General features: G+C 33.9%; 1 protein-coding gene across 1 annotated transcript; it reads right to left on the bottom strand.

Annotated features, from left to right (window-relative positions):
- Positions 1-22,800, bottom strand: LOC145306813 (uncharacterized). The gene is made up of 22 exons (XM_080149108.1): positions 22,735-22,800; positions 21,526-21,585; positions 20,350-20,401; positions 19,476-19,547; positions 18,692-18,811; positions 18,354-18,520; positions 17,533-17,636; positions 14,312-14,444; positions 13,599-13,788; positions 12,907-12,980; positions 12,251-12,330; positions 8,712-8,820; positions 7,409-7,492; positions 6,220-6,252; positions 4,866-4,910; positions 4,451-4,503; positions 3,515-3,648; positions 3,018-3,089; positions 1,897-2,049; positions 1,318-1,408; positions 533-654; positions 1-98 (listed from the first exon to the last, which is right to left on the bottom strand). Exons 1-19 carry the CDS (start codon positions 22,777-22,779, stop codon positions 1,901-1,903), a joined length of 1,776 nt encoding a protein of 591 aa, XP_080005234.1. The 5' UTR covers positions 22,780-22,800; the 3' UTR covers positions 1-98; positions 533-654; positions 1,318-1,408; positions 1,897-1,900.
- Positions 22,801-23,157: the final 357 nt, after the last annotated feature.

The raw sequence follows: 23,157 nt of genomic DNA, 5'->3' as shown, positions 1-23,157 counted from the left end.
CCTGGAAAGATCAGGCGGGGAGGCCAGATTGTTTGGCGGTGACAGAACAGCCGTTGGGGACACCAGGGTGGTGGTTGGGGGGGAGGTAAACATCATTCCTGGTCACAACACAAAAGTAGATAATGGGCCTAGGTTTTCCATAGTGTAGTTCTTAGCCCACTACACTATGTTTGGAAAAATCCGAGCTTTTCTCCTATATTTAGCCCCTTAAGGGGGGCTCTAACCCTGCATGGCCAATTGTCTAACCCTGCGGGGCAATCACCTAACCTGACTTCACCTAAAATAACCTATCAAAAGCTACTGTGAAAATACATCAAAACGTCCATTAAGAGGCATTGTCACAAAAGGGACTATACCTGAAAACTTATATGATTTGGACTTTGAAAAGAAAGAAAAACGGAAAGACGACATTTGTAGAGACATATGTTGTGCGGCATTTTGCTTTGTTTTCCTTTCCCGCGCATTTTGCTTTGCTGTTTTCTGAGAGGGCATCAAAATTCCAAAACAAGTTTTTCTCTACAATCTACTTTGCCTGGATCCATGTTACTGTTGGTTGGTGCCAAGCATACTCCTACACCAAGACCTCCTCCCGAGGATGAGGAGGTTGTGGTGGACACAATGATGGGAGAGGGGCTCACTCCACAGTGCAGGGACCTCAAGCAGCAGCAGCACAATAAGATTTTCTTTATTGACTATATTTTCTCCATGCTGGATCTTAAAATCATGGTGTGTTGCCCACTGACACTGCCAATACCAATGCCGAAGCCAATAAGACATGGATCTTTAAATCAAAATGACATTAGTAGGCAAGTGGGTGTTTCCAAAGTGTATCCCAGCTCATCATAAATTTGGTTTAATGATTGCTAATAGGTGAGCCCCTATCAAAATCATCTAGAGGCATTTAAAGATTCAGCTCAGAACACAAATTTAAAAGAAAATATTGTGCTATCTACCAATCATATAAAGCTTACATTTAAAAGGTTAATAAATTGCAAGTTTTTATGGTTTTTATTTCTTGGACATTTAAAAATGTGCTTAGGTGGGTTCCTAATGATTTTCCAGTTTTACTTAATTATTGAAGCTAAATTACCAAAATTATTTTTAAAATATATTCCAAAATATATTAAAAATCTTCTAAAAATTGATGAGATCTTTAAAAAATAACCCTTTTTATGATTATAGAACATTTTTCTTGAAACAAATAGATATATTTGTAAAATAAAATTAATTGATATTGCTACCATGTCCGATTCAGCATTACTTAATTTTAAAAAACCCACCAGATATATTGATCAGCTGATTGTGCTGCTGCCCCACCTGTTATTAGCTGTCACAGAGACAGTGTTGAGTGATAGAGGGGGTAGTATTGCTGGGGGAGGGCTCAGGGGCGGAGAGGACCCATCCATGCCTGGTCACACAATCAGAAAATGAAGTTTTATTTTATAGTTTACTAGAGGTTACTCCCACCTAGAGGCCTCTAGGGGCACATTAGGGGGAGAGGGTTGATTTCGACTACGCAATTTTAAATTTTTAATGTAAAAATTAAATTAAATTTTTTTTTTTTGGGGGGGGTGATTTTTTCTTATTGCGATTTTTTTGGGAGAGTGGTGTAACCCTTTCCTAAAATAGTTGTAAACTTTCTTTAGACCTATGAGAAGCTAACCTGTAAAGGAGAATCATATCGGTCCAGCGGCTAGCAAGATCCTTTGGTACAGACAAACAAACATCCTGTTACTTTATTATAAGGATTTAGGAGGGAGGTAAAATTGGACTGAAAATCTTACTGGTCCTTTTATTGCCCAAAAATATTTGGTAACTTTCATCAAATATTGATTGGGTTGTACAATCCTTCAATGCTTAAACTTTTCCACCAATAAATTGTTCATTCTCTTTTGCCTGGTCAACTACTCTCGTTTTCATCAGATAGAATCAGATATCCCAGGCGGCAGACTCGAACCTCAGAGTTTCCACTGCCGCTGCCACCGCCATCAGCCGCGCAACCGCCGCCGCCAACCGCTGCATCCACCGACAGCTGCGGGTGATGCAGACCTAGAAAAATAGTTGTTAAGCCAACGAATAAGAAAACTTTTATTTTGTAAAACTTTGGGAACTAGTGTAATAAAAGATCTATAATATAGATGTATATACAGATAACTAACCCCCCCCCCCGTTTTTTTCAATGAACTTTTTCGTCTGCTAGCAATTTATTTTCTGCTATTTGGCTGTGTTAATATTCTTGTTACTATTGGTTGATTTTCAATGACCCAATTGAGAGTCGGTACATGAGAAATACAGTTATATAATCTTTCTCCCTCAAATGTTTTACTCTAATCCTAGAAATGAAATCATAAATCTAGCCAAAACCCAACTTTTCAAAGGGTGATGCAGAGCTAGATAATAAGGGGTAATTTTGTTAATTATCATTGGAGATGTCCATCAATTTATCGTCAATTGTCTTATCAAACTATCCAAATTTATTAAGCAATCGAATGAAATAGATTATTTTCAAAACTTTGGGTACCAGTGTAATGAACAGTCCAATGTCCCCTCCCTCCCTGAGTTATTTATAATAGATGAAAATTAGAAATGGATGTAGAATATCATGACAGGGGAAAAATTGTCACTTTCCCCTGTCATTTATTGGACAATTCGTTTATTAAGTATGAGGGGAGGGGATGAGATAAAGGTGGGGGGGGGGGGGGGCATGGAGAACTCTTTATTTTAGTCCGCTAAAACGCTTCACTTTGTTAAAGAACATGAAAATCTGGATGCAAGTAATAATAAATTCAATATTCTAACCTAGGAACGTCCAAGGTGGGGGGGGGAGTAAAGGGGTGATTAACCCCGCAATATTTTTAAAAATTTTATATTCACCCCCAAAATAAAAAAAAAGCTTGGACGTCCTTGCCTATATGATATAAAGATTACCGCTCCAAAATTTTTAATGCTTAACATTTCACCCCCTCTCCCCCCATCCCCCACAAAAATTATATAGGCTTTGACGTCCTTGTTCTAACCTGCGACTGTTTCTGAGCTTTTAGAGATGCCTCTAGCATGGTGGCGCTGCCCTCCCATTCCAGAATCCCTGTAAATAATGTCCAACATGGTAAATTCTTCAGAGAAAGAGAGAGAGGGGACAATGGGCTGTTTATTACACTAATCGCCAAAGTTTTATAATAACGTATTCTTATTCGTTGGCATAACAACTTTGGAGACTTTAGTGAAATTTGATTGGTTGATTGATTAAGTAAAATGCAGAGAGAAAGGGGGACAATGGGCTGTTTATTACACTAGTCCCCAAAGTCTTATGTATTATAACGTATTCTTATTCGTTGGCTTAACATCTTTGGGAGACTTCAATTGATTAAGTCTAGTGTTCAAACGTTTCAACCACTAATTTTAATCTAAAGAAGGGGTTATTTTGTGTATCATCATTGGGGATGCACATCAATTTTTCGGCAATTGTCTTATCCCTTTACATCCCTGATTTCATGTACATAGTGGACAATCCTGTCATAGCTGCAGGATCTGGCTATGCGGGTGCCAGTGGCAGCTGCTGACTGATGATGATGGCTGGCGCCTCGCTGCTGAGTGTTGCAACAGCAGGCAGCTCGTATCTCATGATCAGACATGTACCCAGTAGAGGATCTAAATATATTTGTTGTCATTCAAAATATCAATCGGTCATCAATAAATTGATCAAACAATCAATCAATCAATTAATCAGATAAAAGACCAATCAATTAATCAATCAGTCTTTCTATCAATCAATTTGACTTTTTATTAATCTAAATATTTAACAATCTTTATAAATCAATCTATCAATCAATCAGTTAATCGATTAATCAATTAGACCAATCAATTAATTAATCCAACTATCACTGTGTCAATCTATCAAACTAAAAATCAATCAATCAATTAATCAATCAATCTGACGATAAATAAATTATTCAATATATCAATCAATCTATAAATCAATCAATAAATCTATCATTCAATTAATCTATCAATCAATCAATCTATCAATCATTTTATCAATCAATCTATTAATCAATCTATCAATCAATCTATCAATCTACCTATCAATCTATCTATCAATCTATCTATATATCTATCTATATATCAATCTATCAATTTTTCTTTCTATCTATCTATCTATCTATCTATCTATCTATCTATCTATCTATCTATCTATCTATCAATCTATCTATCAATCTATCAATCTATCTATCAATCTATCTATCAATCTATCTATCAATCTATCTATCAATATCAATATATCAATCAATCTATAAATCAATCAATAAATCTATCATTCAATTAATCTATCAATCAATCAATCTATCAATCATTCTATCAATCAATCTATCAATCAATCTATTGATCAATCTATCAATCAGTCTATCAATCAATATATCAATCAATCAATCTATCTATCTAAAATACTTACCTAATATTTTCTGTCTGATGAGAATGAGAATGTGAGCCTCCTGATTTATTTCTATACAAATAGAAAAATTTCAATTCAACTACTTTATAACTCACATTGTCTGTCAGTCCGTCTGTGTGTCCACTTTGAAATAATTGCACTGATTATTTTTGTGAAGACATCCCTCATCCAGTACACTTTGTCCGCCAGTCTGACAGTCATGCTACAAGTATCCCAAAGTTTCCTAAGTTGCTATAATGGAGTAAAATCAGGGAGGAGGGACATTGGATTGTAAATTGAAGGATTACTCAAATTTTTGTATTCATTGGCACAAAAACTGAATTTTGATTGGATGGTTCTAAACAGAAGTGTCTAAACATTTCCATCAATAACTTTTGGCTTCTATTAATTGTTTATTTGAAATCAAAATATTCCTGGCACAGTTAGCATTGTCACCTCCATACACCAGAGTCTTGGTCTCCTGAGTTGTCATGAGTCATTACAGCGTGGAAATTTGTACTATAGCGTGGGAATTTTTTAATATAGTGTGGCAATTTCTTACTACAGAGTGGGAATTTCTTACTATAGCGTGGGAATTTCTTACTACAGCGTGGGAATTTCTTACTACAGCGTGGGAATGTCTTACTACAGCGTGGGAATTTCTTAATATAGTGTGGCAATTTCTTACTACAGCGTGGGAATTTCTTACTATAGCGTGGGAATTTCTTACTATAGCAGGGGAATTTCTAACAATAGTGTGAGAATTTCTTACTGCAGCGTGAAAATTTCTTACTAGAGCGTGGACATTTCTTACTGAAGCGTGGAAATTTCTTACTATAGCATGGGAATTTCTTAATAGAGCTGGAAATTTCTTAGTAAAGCTTGGGAATTTCTTAATAGGGCATGGAAATATCTTACTACAGCGTGGGAATTTCTTAATATAGCGTGGAAATTTCTTACTAGAGCTGGAAATTTCTAAGTAAAGCTTGTATTTATTAGTAAAGCGTGAGAATTTCCTAATAGAGCGTGTACATTTCTTACTAGAGCATGGACATTTCTTACTGAAGCATGGGAATATCTTACTAGAGCTGGGAATTTCTTACTATAGCAAAGAAATTTCTTACTAGAGCGTGAAAATTACTTACTAGGGCATGGAAATTTCTAGCTTTAGCGTGGGATTTTTTTATAGAGGGAAAATTTTACAAAACATGGGAATTTTTTAGATTGAACCCCCAAAATAGTAATAAACATTCACAGGAAAAATATAAGAAGCTAAATTGTGAAGGAGAACCATATCGGTTCATTGTTTATTGAGATTCTTCAGTTCAGACAAACACACATAGATATCCTACTACTTCTAAGTACGGATACTTGCTGGATAAATTTTCTGGAGTACCCCAGTGCAGGGATCACTCTTAGGATAGAAAGATTGTACTAAATGACAGAGAGAGGGGACAATAAGCTGTTTATTACACTAGTCCCCAAAGTTTTAAAATAACGTTTTCTTAATCGTTGGCCTAACAACTTTGGGGATTTTTTGTGAATTTTGTTTGGTTGGTTTAAGTTCAATTGTTTCAACCACTAATTTTGATCTACAAAAGGGGTAATTTTGTGTATCATCATTGCGGATGTAAATCAATTTTTTCGGCTTTTGTCTTATCCCTTTAGATCTCTGAGTTATATATTTATTCTATTGTATCGTATAATATACAGCTTTCCGCGGACATTATGCGGATAGTATGGCTGAGAACCGGTTCTAATCCATCGGATATTAAACGGATGACTCATGCCTGATCAGAAGTGTAGCCGGACCCAATACTCTCCTGAAATAAAATCTGTTGTAGGAGCGAAGCTACTCTTTGCCGTTACTGGACAAAGTGTCTCAAAAATATGCCATGTGACGTCATAAAAACGAGAGATTATCCAACTTTTTTTAGGGATTTCTTTCCCACTTCTCCTCTCATCTCGCTCCTTTTCATGAAGTAACATGGCGACGAATCCCAATCTGTTCCACCTTTGCACTACTTTTGATTCCTGTGACGTAATAAAAAAGAGGGATTCTCCATCTCTTTTTAAGGGATTTTCTTTCCCATTTTTCCTCTCTTCTCCCTCATTGTTATGACGTCACAGGAATCATAAGTGGTACAGATTGGGATTCGTCAACATGGCTGATTTTTACACTTTGTCCAGTTACTCTTTGACTTGATCATGTCCGTACATACATACACATATACATATACTCTACCCCAAAATAGTTATAAACCTTCCCGAGACCTAATGAAAAGCTACCCTGTTAAGATGAACCCGATTGGTTCAGCGATTAGCGAGATCTATCATTACAAATCGTTTCGTGATAATAGAGATCTATGAATAAGTTAAAAATAAAAATTAATTTAATTTAAAGGATTTTTTACAAATTTTTTGGACGATTTTTTTGTGTACAAAATAATTATTGAAAAAATTTGAATATTCATTGATAGCAGCACAAGAATTTTCGCATAGGTTGGGTTAAATATTTTCCTTTTTTCTATCTATCTATCTATCTAAGTATCTATCTATCTATCTATCTATCTATCTATCTATCTATCTATCTATCTATCTATCTATCTATCTATCTATCTATCTATCTATCTATCTATCTATCTATCTATCTATCTATCTATCTATCTATCTATCTATCTATCTATCTATCTATCTATCTATCTATCTATCTATCTATCTATCTATCTATCTATCCATCTATCTATCTATCTATCTATCTATCTATCTATCTATCTATCTATCTATCTATCTATCTATCTATCTATCTATCTATCTATCTATCTATCTATCTATCTATCTATCTATCTATCTATCTATCTATCTATCTATCTATCTATCTATCTATCTATCTATCTATCTATCTATCTATCTATCTATCTATCTATCTATCTATCTATCTATCTATCTATCTATCTATCTATCTATCTATCTATCTACCTGTTGGCTAGGCTTAATCCTAGATGATGTAGGATCAATGATGACATGACCTCCTCCACTTCTCTTGTATCGACACCTCCCCTCCTAGTACCAGGGTCAACATAGTAAACACAGTCTAACAGGAGATTCGAAAGATGGGCCTTTACCCCCAGAGTGCCTTGATGAGTAAGGAAACAAAATAATCTTAAAAAGCGAAACTTTTCTATAATTAGGGTCGGTCCGTATGTCCATAACGAATAGCTTTTTTCGTTAATTTAGGCATAATAGAAACGTAGAAACTCTATAATTGTTACCAAAATGTCCGTACGTCCATTTTAAACATGTTAATTTTAAAACTTTTTTTAAAAACAATTTTTTATGATATATAATAATCCGATTGATTTAATTTTTGGAGTTATAATTCCTATTACAATAAGGAGCAATATTTTAAACGAAGCATTTCTATAATCAAGTCCTAAAAATGTCAGTATGTTCTTAAACAGTATTGTATATTTAATCAGTTTTGCAACAGATTTACGTACAGTTTTGTATAGACTTAATATTAAGTTTATTCAGTTCTGACACTCTACAAGTGTTAATGTTCGTTTGTCATTCTGTTTCAGAGCTTCGCTTTTATGGATGTTGTCATCCTTGTTGAGTTTCGAAACCAAATAATCTATTGATCTTTTAAAGCTGATAATACCCCAATAGAACAAAGAGATATAGTCCCTTTTGTAATGCAATGCCTCTTTAGGGGCGTCTCGTCGTATTTTCACAGTAGCTTTTCCCCTATCTCTAGCTCCTGCGATTCCAATTACCTAACCCTGCGGGACAATCACCTAACCCAACTCAATCCCCACCACGAAAATACCACGAAACGCCCCTTAAGAGGCGTTGCCAATATCAACGAACATAGATAATTTACAGCAATTTCAATCCTCCATTGAAAAACGAATCAAAATAATGAAAACAACCCACAAAAGCAATGATTAGTGAAATTGATTTTCGTCTGCTAAATAAAGGGTTCTTTCTTTTGGGAGAGGTAGTTATATTTATACTTTTATACATTTATTTGAAAATGTTTAGCCTCGGAAAACATTTGAGGACGTTTTTTACAATTCGAGAACGTATTTTAATATATTTCTAAACTAAACCTTTCATATTCATGGTTATATGGTCAAACGTCCTTCAAACAACTAACCATCTAATTGGATGACCTTTGTCTGGAGGTCCTGCCTCTACATGGCAATAATATGTGCCTTTTTGGGGGCCAAGGCATTCCGACAACGAGCGGATTATTTGAAAACGTTTACTATGTATTTGCCTGATCCGACATATATCCAGATCTGAGCGGCTCTTGGCAGCTGCCGCCACCGCCTTTTCCAGCCACAAGTTCGCGGCTGCCACGAGAGTCTATTGTGGCACTTCTGTTCCTATAAAATATTATAAAGTAGATTATTTCTGTCTGTTTGTCTGTCTGTCTGTTTATCTTTCTGTCTCTCTGTCTGTTTGTATGTCTGAAGCTTAAGATGTCAGTCTGTCTGTCTGTCCGTCTATCTTTTCGTCTGTCTGTTTGTATGTCTGTTCGTCTGTCTGTTCGTCTGTCTGTTTGTTTTTTGGTCCTAAGGTGGTTTTAGGCTATTTTCTTGAGGGGTGGGACACCCCCTTCCTTAAAAAAGAAAAATTATTATCTGTCTCTCTGTATGTTTGTATGTCTCTATATTTGTATGTCTGTATATCTGTATGTCTCTATATTTGTATGTCTGTATATCTGTATGTCTGTATATTTGTATGTCTGTATATCTGTATGTTTGTATATTTGTATGTCTGTATATCTGTATGTCTCTATATTTGTATGTCTGTATATCTGTATGTTTGTATATTTGTATGTCTGTATATCTGTATGTCTCTATATTTGTATGTCTGTATATCTGTATGTTTGTATATTTGTATGTCTGTATATCTGTATGTCTCTATATTTGTATGTCTGTATATCTGTATGTCTCTATATTTGTATGTCTGTATATCTTTATGTCTGTATATTTGTATGTCTGTATATCTGTATGTTTGTATATTTGTATGTCTGTATATCTGTATGTCTCTATATTTGTATGTCTGTATATCTGTATGTCTCTATATTTGTATGTCTGTATATCTGTATGTCTGTATATTTGTATGTCTGTATATCTGTATATCTGTATGTCTCTATATTTGTATGTCTGTATATCTGTATGTCTGTATATTTGTATGTCTGTATATCTGTATGTCTCTATATTTGTATGTCTGTATATCTTTATGTCTGTATATTTGTATGTCTGTATATCTGTATGTTTGTATATTTGTATGTCTGTATATCTGTAAGTCTGTATATTTGTATGTCTGTATATCTGTATGTCTGTATATTTGTATGTCTGTATATCTGTATGTCTGTATATTTGTATGTCTGTATATCTGTATATCTGTATGTCTCTATATTTGTATGTCTGTATATCTGTATGTCTGTATATTTGTATGTCTGTATATCTTTATGTCTGTATATTTGTATGTCTGTATATCTGTATGTTTGTATATTTGTATGTCTGTATATCTGTATGTCTCTATATTTGTATGTCTGTATATCTTTATGTCTGTATATTTGTATGTCTGTATATCTGTATGTTTGTATATTTGTATGTCTGTATATCTGTATGTCTCTATATTTGTATGTCTGTATATCTGTATGTCTCTATATTTGTATGTCTGTATATCTGTATGTCTGTATATTTGTATGTCTGTATATCTGTATATCTGTATGTCTCTATATTTGTATGTCTGTATATCTGTATGTCTGTATATTTGTATGTCTGTATATCTGTATGTCTCTATATTTGTATGTCTGTATATCTGTATGTCTGTATATTTGTATGTCTGTATATCTGTATGTCTGTATGTCTGTATATTTGTATGTCTGTATATCTGTATGTCTGTATATTTGTATGTCTGTATATCTGTATGTCTCTATATTTGTATGTCTGTATATCTTTATGTCTGTATATTTGTATGTCTGTATATCTGTATGTTTGTATATTTGTATGTCTGTATATCTGTATGTCTGTATATTTGTATGTCTGTATATCTGTATGTCTGTATATTTGTATGTCTGTATGTCTGTATGTCTGTATATTTGTATGTCTGTATATCTGTATGTCTGTATATCTGTATGTCTCTATATTTGTATGTCTGTATATCTGTATGTCTGTATATTTGTATGTCTGTATATCTGTATGTCTGTATATTTGTATGTCTGTATATCTGTTTGTCTGTATGTCTGTATATTTGTATGTCTGTATATTTGTATGTCTGTATATTTGTATGTCTGTATATCTGTATGTCTGTATATTTGTGTGTCTGTATATCTGTTTGTCTGTATATCTGTATGTCTGTATATTTGTATGTCTGTATATCTGTATGTCTGTATATCTGTATGTCTGTATATCTGTATGTCTGTATATTTGTATGTCTGTATATCTGTATGTCTGTATATTTGTATGTCTGTATATCTGTATGTCTGTATATTTGTATGTCTGTATATCTGTATGTCTGTATATTTGTATGTCTGTATATCTGTATGTCTGTATATTTGTATGTCTGTATATCTGTATGTCTGTATATTTGTATGTCTGTATATCTGTATGTCTGTATATTTTTATGTCTGTATATCTGTATGTCTGTATATCTGTATGTCTGTATATCTGTATGTCTGTATATTTGTATGACTGTATATTTGTATGTCTGTATATCTGTATGTCTCTATATTTGTATGTCTGTATATCTGTATGTCTCTATATTTGTATGTCTGTATATCTGTATGTCTCTATATTTGTATGTCTGTATATCTGTATGTCTCTATATTTGTATGTCTGTATATCTGTATGTCTCTTTATTTGTATGTCTGTAAATCTGTATGTCTCTATATTTGTATGTCTGTATATCTGTATGTCTCTATATTTGTATGTCTGTTTATCTGTATGTCTCTATATTTGTATGTCTGTATATCTGTATGTCTCTATATTTGTATGTCTGTATATCTGTATGTCTCTATATTTGTATGTCTGTATATCTGTATGTCGGTACATCTGTATGTCTGTATATTTGTATGTCGGTACATCAGTATGGCTGTCTGTTTGTTTGTCTGTTAATGTAATTGTTTGTCTGTATGTCCTTCTGCTGTTAAATCTGTTTGTCTGTTTTTATGTGTGTATGTCTGTATTTCTGTCTGTTTGTTTGAATATCTGTCTGTTTTTTTGTCATTCTTTTTGTTTGACTGTCTGTTTAACTGTTTGTTCAAAGACAATTATTAACAAGAACAAATATAGAGTAACACCGCAAGCAATAGTCAAAGTTTGAAAAATATTCTTTACACATCTGTACATACTTACATTCTAAGACTGAGTTTTTAGAGATGCTTATAACATCTTGCTTAATTGTCTAAAGAATCAATATTCTTAAATTCAAGTGAATAGGATGATTATCATATTTGTTTTCCAAATATCATCAAGTTAAAATAGACTTACAGACTTTCTGATAAGGATTATAGAGCTGCTTGGCTTTCTAATCAGGGAAGGGGTAAAAAAACAGCAATGTGACGTCATAAAAATGAGTGATTATCCATCTCTTTTTTAGGGTTTTCTTTCCCACATCTACTCTCATCTCCCTCATTTTTATGACGTCACATGGCTGATTTATCAGACCCTTTGTCCCCTTTCCTAATCTGGAATCATTGATAGGGCAATCCTAAATATTCATTAAGGATATTTATACAGACCGACCTTAAATAAAGAAAAGCTTTGTAATTAAAAATTAAGAAAAAAATGTATTTCTTACCTAAAATCTAAAGTATTATTTCTATTGTTTCTGATTAGCTGAGGTTGTGACACCTTATATCTGCATGTGCGTCCCTCCTGCCAGTTCATATTCATGTTGCAAAACTCAAAATAGGACCTAATATGCTACCTTGAGGCACTCCTCTAAATTAGGGATCTAAAGGAATTACAGCCTAGAAATTCATGTTTATCACCTTAGGTAAGACACAAATTTAACTCTTCTATAGATCTAAATTATTGGTTGAAACGTTTGAACATTTATTTTTAATGAATCAACCAATCAAAATTCACTGAAGTCCCTAAAGTTGTTAAGCCAACGATCAAACTTATATAATTGAAACTTTCAGCTTATGCAATGGCTGTATTAATTGTATTTTAAACTTGTGCAATGGCCGTATTATTTATATTTTTAGCTTATGCAACGGCCATACTATTGGTATTTTCAGCTTATGCGACGTCCAACTATTATTTTTTTTAGCTTATGCAACGTCCTTACTATTGGTATTTTCAGCTTATGCATCAGCCGTATTAATTGCATTTTCAGCTTTTGCAACGGCCATATTTATGGTATTTTCATTTTTGCGTTGGTCATACGATTGTTTTTTCTTCTTATCTGTCTTATCGAAGAATTTAATTTTGCAACTATAAATATTCCTGATCTGACATGTATCCTGATCTAACGACTATATCTCCTCCTTTGTTTCTCGACATAGGATCACTCAGATACCCCTGGCACCGCAGAGTTTGTTTACACAATAAAATCAGATAGAAATACAAACAAACAATAACTCTTATAGAGTGTCAGAACTAAATAAGCAGAACATTAATTTCTAATTCTCAATAAAATTGTACATTAATTTGTACATTTAGGATTTGATTATAAAGATGCCCAGCTACCTTGTTCTCCTAAGAATCATAATTCCAAAAATCAGATGAAAAGGATAATTATAATATACAAAAAATGTTGTCAAATGTTTTTAATGTTTTAAATGGACGTACCGACTTTCTGGTAATAATTCTAGAGTTGCTATGCTTTCTAAATTGTACCTAACTGTTATAGGAATCATTATGCAAAGTTTGAAATCTATAGGACAATTCTGGTGCAAGATATATCTGTCATTGGACGTGCAGTATTCTTAAATGATCATGAAAAGAAAAAAAAATTAATGTTCCATAATTTTAATGACTCCTGTGGGAACCAGGATAAATGGATCCGTGTAAGATATATGAAAGGGTAACATTCACCAAAAAAAACACAAACAAGATATGAAAGATCGGGTGATATTTCCAATATATCCATAAAAAGGTTTAATCCATGGTTATAATGTATATTTGTGTAAAAAATTCCTTTTCTTCAGTCGATCGCTGGCTGCTGTAATGTTCCCCGTGCCCCTCACCAGTCGATCGCTGTCCGCTGTAGTGGTCGCCGGGCCCCTCACCACCCCCTCCCCCCGAGCTGCCTGTGTCCCCACCTCCACTCCCATCCCCAACCCCCACAGGGATCCCACATTCGTTGCGATCACTGAAATAGCCTGTGTCCTGAAACAAAAAGTTAGCATTAATCACAAGAATACGTTGAAAAAAAATGAAAGCAGCTAAAAAGTTGCTTCAAAGCAATCTGACTGCTATGGATGGTCTATGTTTAATGTTAGTAGCAAAGCTTCTCTATAATTCACTTTGTCTGTCTGTCAGTCCGTCCGTCAGTCTGTAACGCTATGGGGGAATAAAATTTACTCAGATTCCATAAAAGATGTAACAGCTAGACAGACAGACAAACAAAATAAATCAACAGACAAAGTGAATAGCATCGCAATTTAAATAGAAATATTTGTTTATATTCAGTGGGAAAGTACTTCAATTTATCCTGTACTGTCTCATTCCTTTAAATCCCTGGTAACAAGAAGCGCTTGAAAGTGTCATGTGTGACGTCATAAAAATACATCTAAAATGAGTGATGAGAGGAGAAGAGGGAAAGGAAAAACCTAAAAAGGAGATGTATTCAGACAAATTTTTATGAAGTCGCACAGGACACTTTCCAGCAATGTAAAGATGGGAAGCGCACCTGCATAGACCTCTGGCTGCCAAAGCTGTTGTTTCGTTGTAACTCTACGGTTGAGCCGGCGCTACCAGCGCTGTCACGGTGCTGAGACTTCCGGGGTACTGTGTAATCACCCTCCAGGATTACACTTCCCTCCCTAGAATAGATAGATAACAATAGATTAATAGAGCAATGCAAGCAGTCTCCACACTACCATGCTCTGAAAAATCCCACAACTTGGGTTACACACAGGCGCAGTCACGGTGCTGAGACTTCCGGGGTACGGTGTAATCACCCTCCAGGATTACACTTCCCTCCCTAGAATAGATAGATTAAAATAGATGGCTAGATTAATAGAGCAATGCAAGCAGTCTCTACACTACCACACTCCACACTACCATGCTCTGAAAAGTCCCACAACTTGGGTTACACACAGGCGCAGTCATGATGCTCAGATTTCCGGGGCACTGTGTAATCTCCTAGAGCTAAAAATTTATACAGATACTATTGGGGACATGTACTAGAACAATAAAGTTTGAAGGCCATATCGCAACCAGGGAGGGAGTACTGCCCCCCCCCCCCAAGTAGACTAATGAAATCCAATTTTTTTCGGGGTTTGGGAGTTTGATACATTGGGTTGAGAAAACCCCACCACTAATAATGTTATTACCTGGGCCCACCAAAAAAGCTAAATAACTAATAATATTTTGAATTATATCTCCGCATTTACTTGTTTTAGGACAAAAACATCTTTGTCTGTGGTTTTGGACGTCTAGAACTGATTCTTTGGGCATTACAGTGCCAAAAAAATGTATCAAGAACTCAATTTTGAATTTTTTTAAGTTCCCGGAATTAGGGGGGGATGCCCCTGTCCCTCCCTGGTAGAGATATGGCTTTCAAACTTTAAATGTTTAGCCCCATATCTCAATTTTGAAACGCTTTGCAGCCATTCTTGCAAAGGGTAGAAGATTTGAGCACAAGAAAAATACGCTAAAACCATCTTTAGATGTTGACACCTAAGTTTAGAATTTTTTATTTTACTGTACTTTTAAAATAAAAAATGAAATTTCTTTTGTTCTATCAATGGTCTTAAAAAACGAAGAAAACAAGCCATTAATCATTAAATTATGATAACTATGAGTGGGGTAAAATTGCTTTAGAAAAATTTCTCAAAAAAAACACACTGTATAAAATATATATATATAGATATAATATATAAAATTGGACAGATAGATGGAAAATTGGATAATAGATAGAAAATAGATAAATAAATAAATTGATACAGAAAAAAGATTGGATAGATAGTTAGAAAATTTCATAGATAGATATAATATCAGATAGATAGATAGGAGATAGTGTATTGTGAAAGTTGTAACAGAAAGTTTGAGTAAATACACAATCAAAGGGCTTTTCAAAGGCTGAGATAACTAAGGCATATTGTACACTTACACAGGAGAGGTCATACAAAAATGTTACATTTTCCCACAAAAAGTTAAATTTTCCCACAAATTGTAAAATTTTCTCACAAGTTGTAAATATTTTCCATGCATAATAAAGTAATGACTTACATTTTTAACTAAGGCATATTGTACACTTACACAGAAGAGGTCATACAAAAATATTACATTTTCCCACAAATAGTAAAATTTTCTCATGAATAGTAAATTTTTCTCACAAATAGTAAAATATTCCCATAAGTTGTAAATGTATCCCACCTAAAATAAAATATTGACTTACATTTTTTAACTATAGCATATTGTACACTTACACAGGAGAGGTCATACAAAAATGTTACATTTTCCCACGAAAAGTAAAATTTTCCCACAAATTGTAAAATTTTCTCACAAGTTGTAAATATTTTCCATGCACAATAAAGTAATGACTTACATTTTTTAACAAAGGCATATTGTACACTTACACAGGAGAGGTCATACAAAAATGTTACATTTTCCCACAAAAAGTAAAATTTTCCCACAAATTGTAAAATTTTCTCACAAGTTGTAAAATTTTCCCACAAATTGTAAAATTTTCTCACATATTCCCATAAGTTGTAAATGTATCCCACCTATAATAAAATATTGACCCACATTTTTCAACTATAGCATATTGTACACTTACACAGGAGAGGTCATACAAAAATTGTACATTTTCCCACAAATAGTAAAATTTTCTCATGAAAAGTAAAATATTCCCAGAAGTTGTAAATATTTTCCACCTAAAATAAAATATTTAGTTACATTTTTTATCTAAGGTATATTGTACACTTACACAGGATAGGTCATGAAAAAATTCTAAATTTTCCCACGAAGGCAAAGTTTTTCTCACGAATAGTTAAACATTCCCAGAAGTTGTAAATGTATCCCACCTATAATATAATATTGACTTACATTTTTTAACTCAGGGTTATTGTACACTTACACAGGAGAGGTAATACAAAAATACTACATTTTCCCACAAAAAAGTAAAATTTTCTCATGAAAAGTAAGATATTCCCAGAAGTTGTAAATATTTTCCACCTAGAATAAAATATTCAGTTACATTTTTTATCTAAGGTATATTGTACACTTACACAGGAAAGGTCATACAAAAATACTAAATTTTCCCACGAAGGCAAAATTTTTCTCACCAATAGTAAAACATTCCCAGAAGTTGTAAATGTATCCCACCTATAATATAATATTGACTTACATTTTTTAACTAAGGGTTATTGTACACTTACACAGGACAGCTCATACAAAAATGTTACATTTTCCCACGAATAGTAAATTTTTCTCATGAATACTAAATTTTTCTCACCAATAGTAAAATATTGTATGCTACATAGGGGATCAAAACATAAAAAGAAAAGTGGTAAAAATATAGATTTTTTAGAATTTGTAAGCAATAATGTAAAAAAACATACTGTATTGATTAATATGAGAAAGATATTTTTGGTTAGTTTTCCAGGTGATTATTTGAATAGGTATATATTTTGTTAGATGGAGAGACTATCTTCAGAGAGGGAGGGGACAATGTGCTGCTTATTACACTAGTCCCCAAAGTTTTATATATCATTTTCTTATTCTTTGGCTTAACAACTTTGGGAACTTGCATTTTAATTGGGTAATTCATTAAGTTGAGTGTTCAAACGTTTGAATCACTAATTTCCACTACAGAAGGGGCAATTTTTAGGATCATTATTGGGGATATACATCAATTTATCGGCCATTGTCTTATCCCTTTAGATCCGTACAATGTCCTCCTACCTGCTTTGATTTCCATTACTGGCCCTTCGATGGTTATAGGAAGGTTGAAGTGAGTGTTGGGAGTGAAGGAGAGCCCGGGCATGGTGTCCCCCATGCTGTAACTGTATCATATATGTAGTTCTTTTTCCCACGCTTGGATAAATATTCCCACGGTTTGTATTTTTTCCCCCACTCTTGGATACAAATTCCCACGGTTTTTTATTTTTTCCCACGCTTGTATACATAATCCCACAGTTTTTTATTTTTTCCCATGCTTGGATAAATTTTTCCACAGTTTGTATTTTTCCCCCCACGCTTGGATACAAATTCCCATGGTTTGTATTTTTTCCTTCGCTTGGATAAATATTCCCATGGTTTGTATTTTTCCCCCACGCTGAGATACAAATTCTCACGTTTTTTTATTTTTTCCCACGTTTGGGTACAAATTCCCACGGTTTTTTATTTCTTCCTACGCTTGGATACAAATTTCCACGGTTTTTTATTTTTTCCCACGCTTAGATAAATATTCCCACGGTTTGTATTTTTCCCCCAAGCTTTGATAAATATTCCCACAGTTTTAATTTGGTAAGAGTTGGTATTTTTATGCATGCTTAGTATATTTTTCCCCACACGCAATATATTTTTCCCCTTTTATAGTTTATTTTTTTCCTACTCATAGTCTTTTTCTCTCTCTCATACTTAGTCTTTTTTCCCTGGAATGGTGTCCCCCATGCTGTAACTCTATCATATATGTAATTATTATTATAATTCTAGTTTTCTCATCAATTTATCGTCCAAGGTCTTATTCCTTAAAATCTCTGGGTGGTACAACTACATTCCTGAAGAGAATGTTGTTGGGGCAAATATCTGGCCCCTCCCCCTCCTGGGGCACCCCCACCCCCAAGGAGGTGGTGGTCCCCGCCCCTTCCCCCACGGTGCCCCCCGCCCCCCATCAGATGATCAGTGGTGTGGTGGTCTGCATAGTTAGAGTTGACACATAACGATCCGCCTGTAAAAATAGAGTATTATTTTTTTAAAGGTTTTTCTTAAACTTAAATTTTAAAAATCTTCTAAAATCTATAATAAAAAAATGGGTTATACAATTAAACTCCCCCCCCCCCCTCCTCAAGTGCCCCTAGAGGCCTCTAGGAGGCGTAGCCGTTAGTGATGAATATCTAACCTGAATTTGGACCATATTTGGTGAGGGTGGCCGCGTTGTCCACGGTTTCCCCAAGATTTTCACACGACTGACTCAGCATCGCCTCAAAGGTGTGTAGAGAATAACTTTCTGCGTCCAGTCCTTAAATTGGAATCAAGTTTTATTTGAAGGATTGAACTCAAGGGATGTAAAAGGATAAGACAATGGCTTATAAATTGATGTTCATACCCAATAAAGATGCACATAATAACCCCTTCTTAATATCACAATTAGTGGTTGAATTTACTTACTTAACTTAATGAACCAATCCTTCAAAATTTAGTGAAATTCCCTAAAGTTTCTAATCCAACGAATAAGAAAATGTTGACTAGTGTAATTAACAGCCATCGTCCCCTCTCCCTCTCTGATTTTTCCTCAGCTCTGTTGAGGCCTTAACCCTGCTTGTACTACTTAGTTCCTCAATATAACCCGTCAGTGTGTTTTGTGTCAGTAGTATTTTCCCACGCCTCTGTTGTGTTTTCCAACGCCACTGTTGTGTTTTCACACGCATAGAAAGCATTTCCCTATGCTAAATAATATTTCCCACAGCTCTGTAGCATTTTTAAACGCCTCTGTAGTATTTCCCACGCCTCTGAAGTATTTTTCCACGCCAATGTAGTATTTTCACACGCCTAGATAGCATTTCCCTACGCAAAATAATATTTCCCAACGCTTCTGTAGTATTTTCCCACGCCCCAGTAATATTTTCCCACGGGTCTTTAGTATTTTCTCACGCCCGCCATTTTTTTCCCCACGCTCTTGTTACCTTTCTCTAGAGTGTGCCACAGATGTTCCTCATACTCGAGCAGCAGACGCGATGTTGGAGACTCGGGCCCACCTGAAATATTTTTTATTGGTTGAAAAGTTAGGACACTAATAATTTGCAAGCAACCATTAAAATATATTAAAAGTATCCAAAGTTTTTGAGCCAACAAATCAGACAACATTGCTTGAAAACTTTGGGTACCAGTGGAATTTATTGATTAAAAAATTAAAGATAGATAGAAAAATAGAAAGATAAATAGATAGATAAATAAATAGATAAATAGAAAGATAAATAAATAGATAAAAAGATAAATAAATAAATTTAATTTATTTTTAGATAAATATGAAAATTAAAAGTAAAATAGATACATTAAAAATAGATGGATACATAATACAAAGATAGATAGATAAATTAAAAGATAGATAAATAGATTGAAAGATAAATATATAAATGAAAAGTTCAAAAGATAAATAAATACATAAAAAGATAGATATAAGAGGTTAACTCACAAACAAAATATGAATTTTACATATTTATTCAGACATTACAAATTGTTTCAAGCATGTTTGCACTCTTCAGATGTCATTTTAAAATTAAAGTTTTTAATAAAATTAAATTTAAAGGATTTTTGCAAATATTTTTCAAGATTTTTTTGTACATAATAGTTTATATAATGAGAGGAGAAGTGGGAAAGAATTCCCCTAAAAAAAGAGATGGATAATCACTCATTTTTATGACGTTACATGGCTGATTTTTGAGTCACTTTGTCCCCCCTACAAAATAAATAAAAGGGGTAGGTTATATTTATAAAAAGATAGATAGATAATTGGATAGATTGAATGGATAGATAGATAGAATGATGAAAAATAGATACCTTCAAAATCAGAATCCCCTCCGTTGCTAGATGATGGAGTCGTAGCATAAAACTAAAACATTCATAATTAGATGGGGAAGGGGGAAGCTCTTTATAGTGCCTATAAAACAAGGATGACAACATCCATAAAAACGAAGCTAGCTCTGAATTGGTACGACAGACGAATATTAACTCTTGTAGAGTGTCAGAACTGAATATGCAAATTTGCAAAATATAAATTTATATAAGTTTTTACAAAATTATTCGTAAATTTGTTGTAAAAATTCTTAAAAATGTTTAAGGACATACTGACATTTTTAGGTCTTGATTATAGAGATGCTTCGCGTATAATTTTTCTACATTATTACAATAGGAATCAGTACTCCAAAAATAAGATTAATCGGATGATTATATCACATATAAAACTGTTTAAAAAGTTAGAAATCCACTTGTTTAAAATGGACGTTCGGACATTTTGGTAACGATTATAGAGTTGCTACGCTTTCTAAATCGTACCTAATTACTTCAAAAATAAAGCAAAGTTTGAAATCGAAAAGACAATTCTAACATACATAACGGACGGACCGACAATAATTATAGAAAAGCTTCGCTTTTAAAAATGTCGTTATACAATACAAATGACCAATGATAGGCCAATACACAGACTAAATTACCAATGGCAGGCCAGTATATATCCTATTATATAAAGTAGTAAGCGTTTTTTGTCTGTCCCGAAGGATCTCGCTAACCGCTGAGCCGATATTGTTCTCCTTAACAGCGAAGCTTCTTATAGGTCCTGGGAAGGTTTTAAACTATTTTTGGATAGGGTGTCTTCACCCCCCTCCCCCCCAAAAAAATATATTTTTAACTCTTTTGAAACTCAAATTTAAAATGGGACGAGGTCGACTTTTCCTCCTCCTACCAGTGCCCCTAGAGGCTTCTAGGGGCGTAGCCGCTAGTACATTTTAATTGACCTATGGTTTGCCAAAATGGCATATTTTTTTTATAGATAATAAAAAAAGATCCACGGAGGGGGTAAAAAATTTCATTTACATTCGAAAAACATCAAAAAATCAACGCCCCTTTAAAAGTTTTTAAGTGAAACTTTTGTAAAATTAGGATCGGTCAAAATGTCCGGAATAGAACCTCTTCTCGCTAATTTAGGCATGTTAGCCGACAGTAGTAGTACATATTTACCTGATTATCAAAGAGACCTCCATTTTCACTGGAGGGCGAAACTACAGTGTCTCCATCCTGCCGATAATCACCAAACTTTCAGGGATAAGACAATGGACGATAAATTGTTGTAAATCGCCGATGAGGGTGAACAAAATTACCCTATCATTGTTGCTTACCCTGCAAGTGCTTAGCGAACACATAAACCCTAACCCCAACAATTATTTTAAAATTCAAAAGTAAACAAAGTAAGAACGCTTATTGGTGCTAGTTTTCACAGAGGTATGTATGATTTCAGTGCTATTTGTAGTTCTACAGCTACATATTTTGAAATACAAGGAAAGAAATATATTTCGTAATTTCAATTGTATGCCTCTCATTTCATTACTTTTACTTATAGATAAAATTAAAAAATCTTTACATCTTACATGAAAACTATTTTTGCCATAGTTCTTTTGTCCTCGGTTGTTAATTTTATCCCACAATTAGCATTTTTTCCCAATTTGGTAATACGCATTTTTCTCTATAGTTAGCATTTTTCCCCACAGTTAGCCATTTTCCCACCGTTAAAATTTTTTTCTCGCAATAAGTATTTTTGCCACAGTTAGCATTTTTCCCACAATTAGATTTTTTCCCCACATTAAGTGTTTTTCCCACCATTAGATTTTTCCCCACATTAAGTATTTTTCCTATGGTTAGAATTTTTCCCATGGTTAGCATTTATCCCACGGTTATCGTTTTTTCCCCACAGTTAGTATTTTTTCCACAGTTTTTTCCCAGGAATCCTATTTTTTCCCATGGTTAACATTTTCCCCACAGTTAGCATTTTTCTCATGGTTCCCATTTTTCCCACGGTTATCGTTTTTTCCCCACAGTTAATATTTTTTCCACGTTTATCATTTATCTCACAGTTTTTTCCCAGGAATCCTATTTTTTCCCGCAATTAGTGCTTTTCTCACAGTTAGTATTTTCCCCATTGTTATCCCACGAAACAAATTTTTTCCATAGTTAGCTTTTTTCCCTATTGTAATAATTTTTCCATATAGTTAGCCATTTTCCCCACAGAAAGTATTTTTCCCACTGAAAGAATTTTTCCCATTGTTAGATTTTTTTCCCACATAATGATTTTTTTTTCCATAGTCAGAATTTTTCCCACGGTTCCCATTTTGCCCATGGTAATTATTTTTCCCATGGTTCCCATTTTTCCCCAATTTAAGTTTGGTTTTCCTGGTGAGGATCAAAGTAAAGCTTTTGTTTCTCCTTTTTCGAATCCATTGGCACGTGCACCAGAGTTTGTTCTGAGGGAAGTTTCTCTGTTATCAAGTCAATTAGTGGTTGAAACGTATGGACACTCAACTTAATGGACTAACCAATCAAAATTCCTTCAGCATTGAACTGTAAATTACCAAGGATCTAAAGTGATAGGACAATGTCCCATACATTGATGTACATCCCTAATGATGATACATAAAGTTACCCCTGCTGTAGATTAGACTTAGTGGATTGACAATTGAACAAATGAATAAGAAAACGAAACTATAACACTTTGGGGACTAGTGTAATATACAACCCAATGTCCCCTCCCAGAAGTAATCAGTTATACATTTTATACATACCATTAGAAAGCTAATTAGTGCTAGTTTTCAAAAAGGT

Source organism: Acartia tonsa, chromosome 15 (assembly GCF_053477335.1).
Source record: "Acartia tonsa isolate MP-2025a chromosome 15, ASM5347733v1, whole genome shotgun sequence".
Taxonomy (NCBI): domain Eukaryota; kingdom Metazoa; phylum Arthropoda; class Copepoda; order Calanoida; family Acartiidae; genus Acartia; species Acartia tonsa.
This window is presented reverse-complemented; position numbering and strand designations above follow the sequence as displayed.

What these genes read in the sequence shown, in the direction of transcription:
- LOC145306813 (XM_080149108.1), bottom strand. Translation starts at nt 22,779, where the DNA reads ATGGATTCGAAAAAGGAGAAACAAAAGCTTTACTTTGATCCTCAC. An exon ending in GGATTAAGCCTAGCCAACAG is followed by an intron (nt 6,253 to 7,408) that starts GTAGATAGATAG and finishes ATTTTATTTCAG; the next exon opens with GAGAGTATTGGGTCCGGCTA. An exon ending in GTGACAATGCTAACTGTGCC is followed by an intron (nt 4,504 to 4,865) that starts AGGAATATTTTG and finishes TTCTATTTGTAT; the next exon opens with AGAAATAAATCAGGAGGCTC.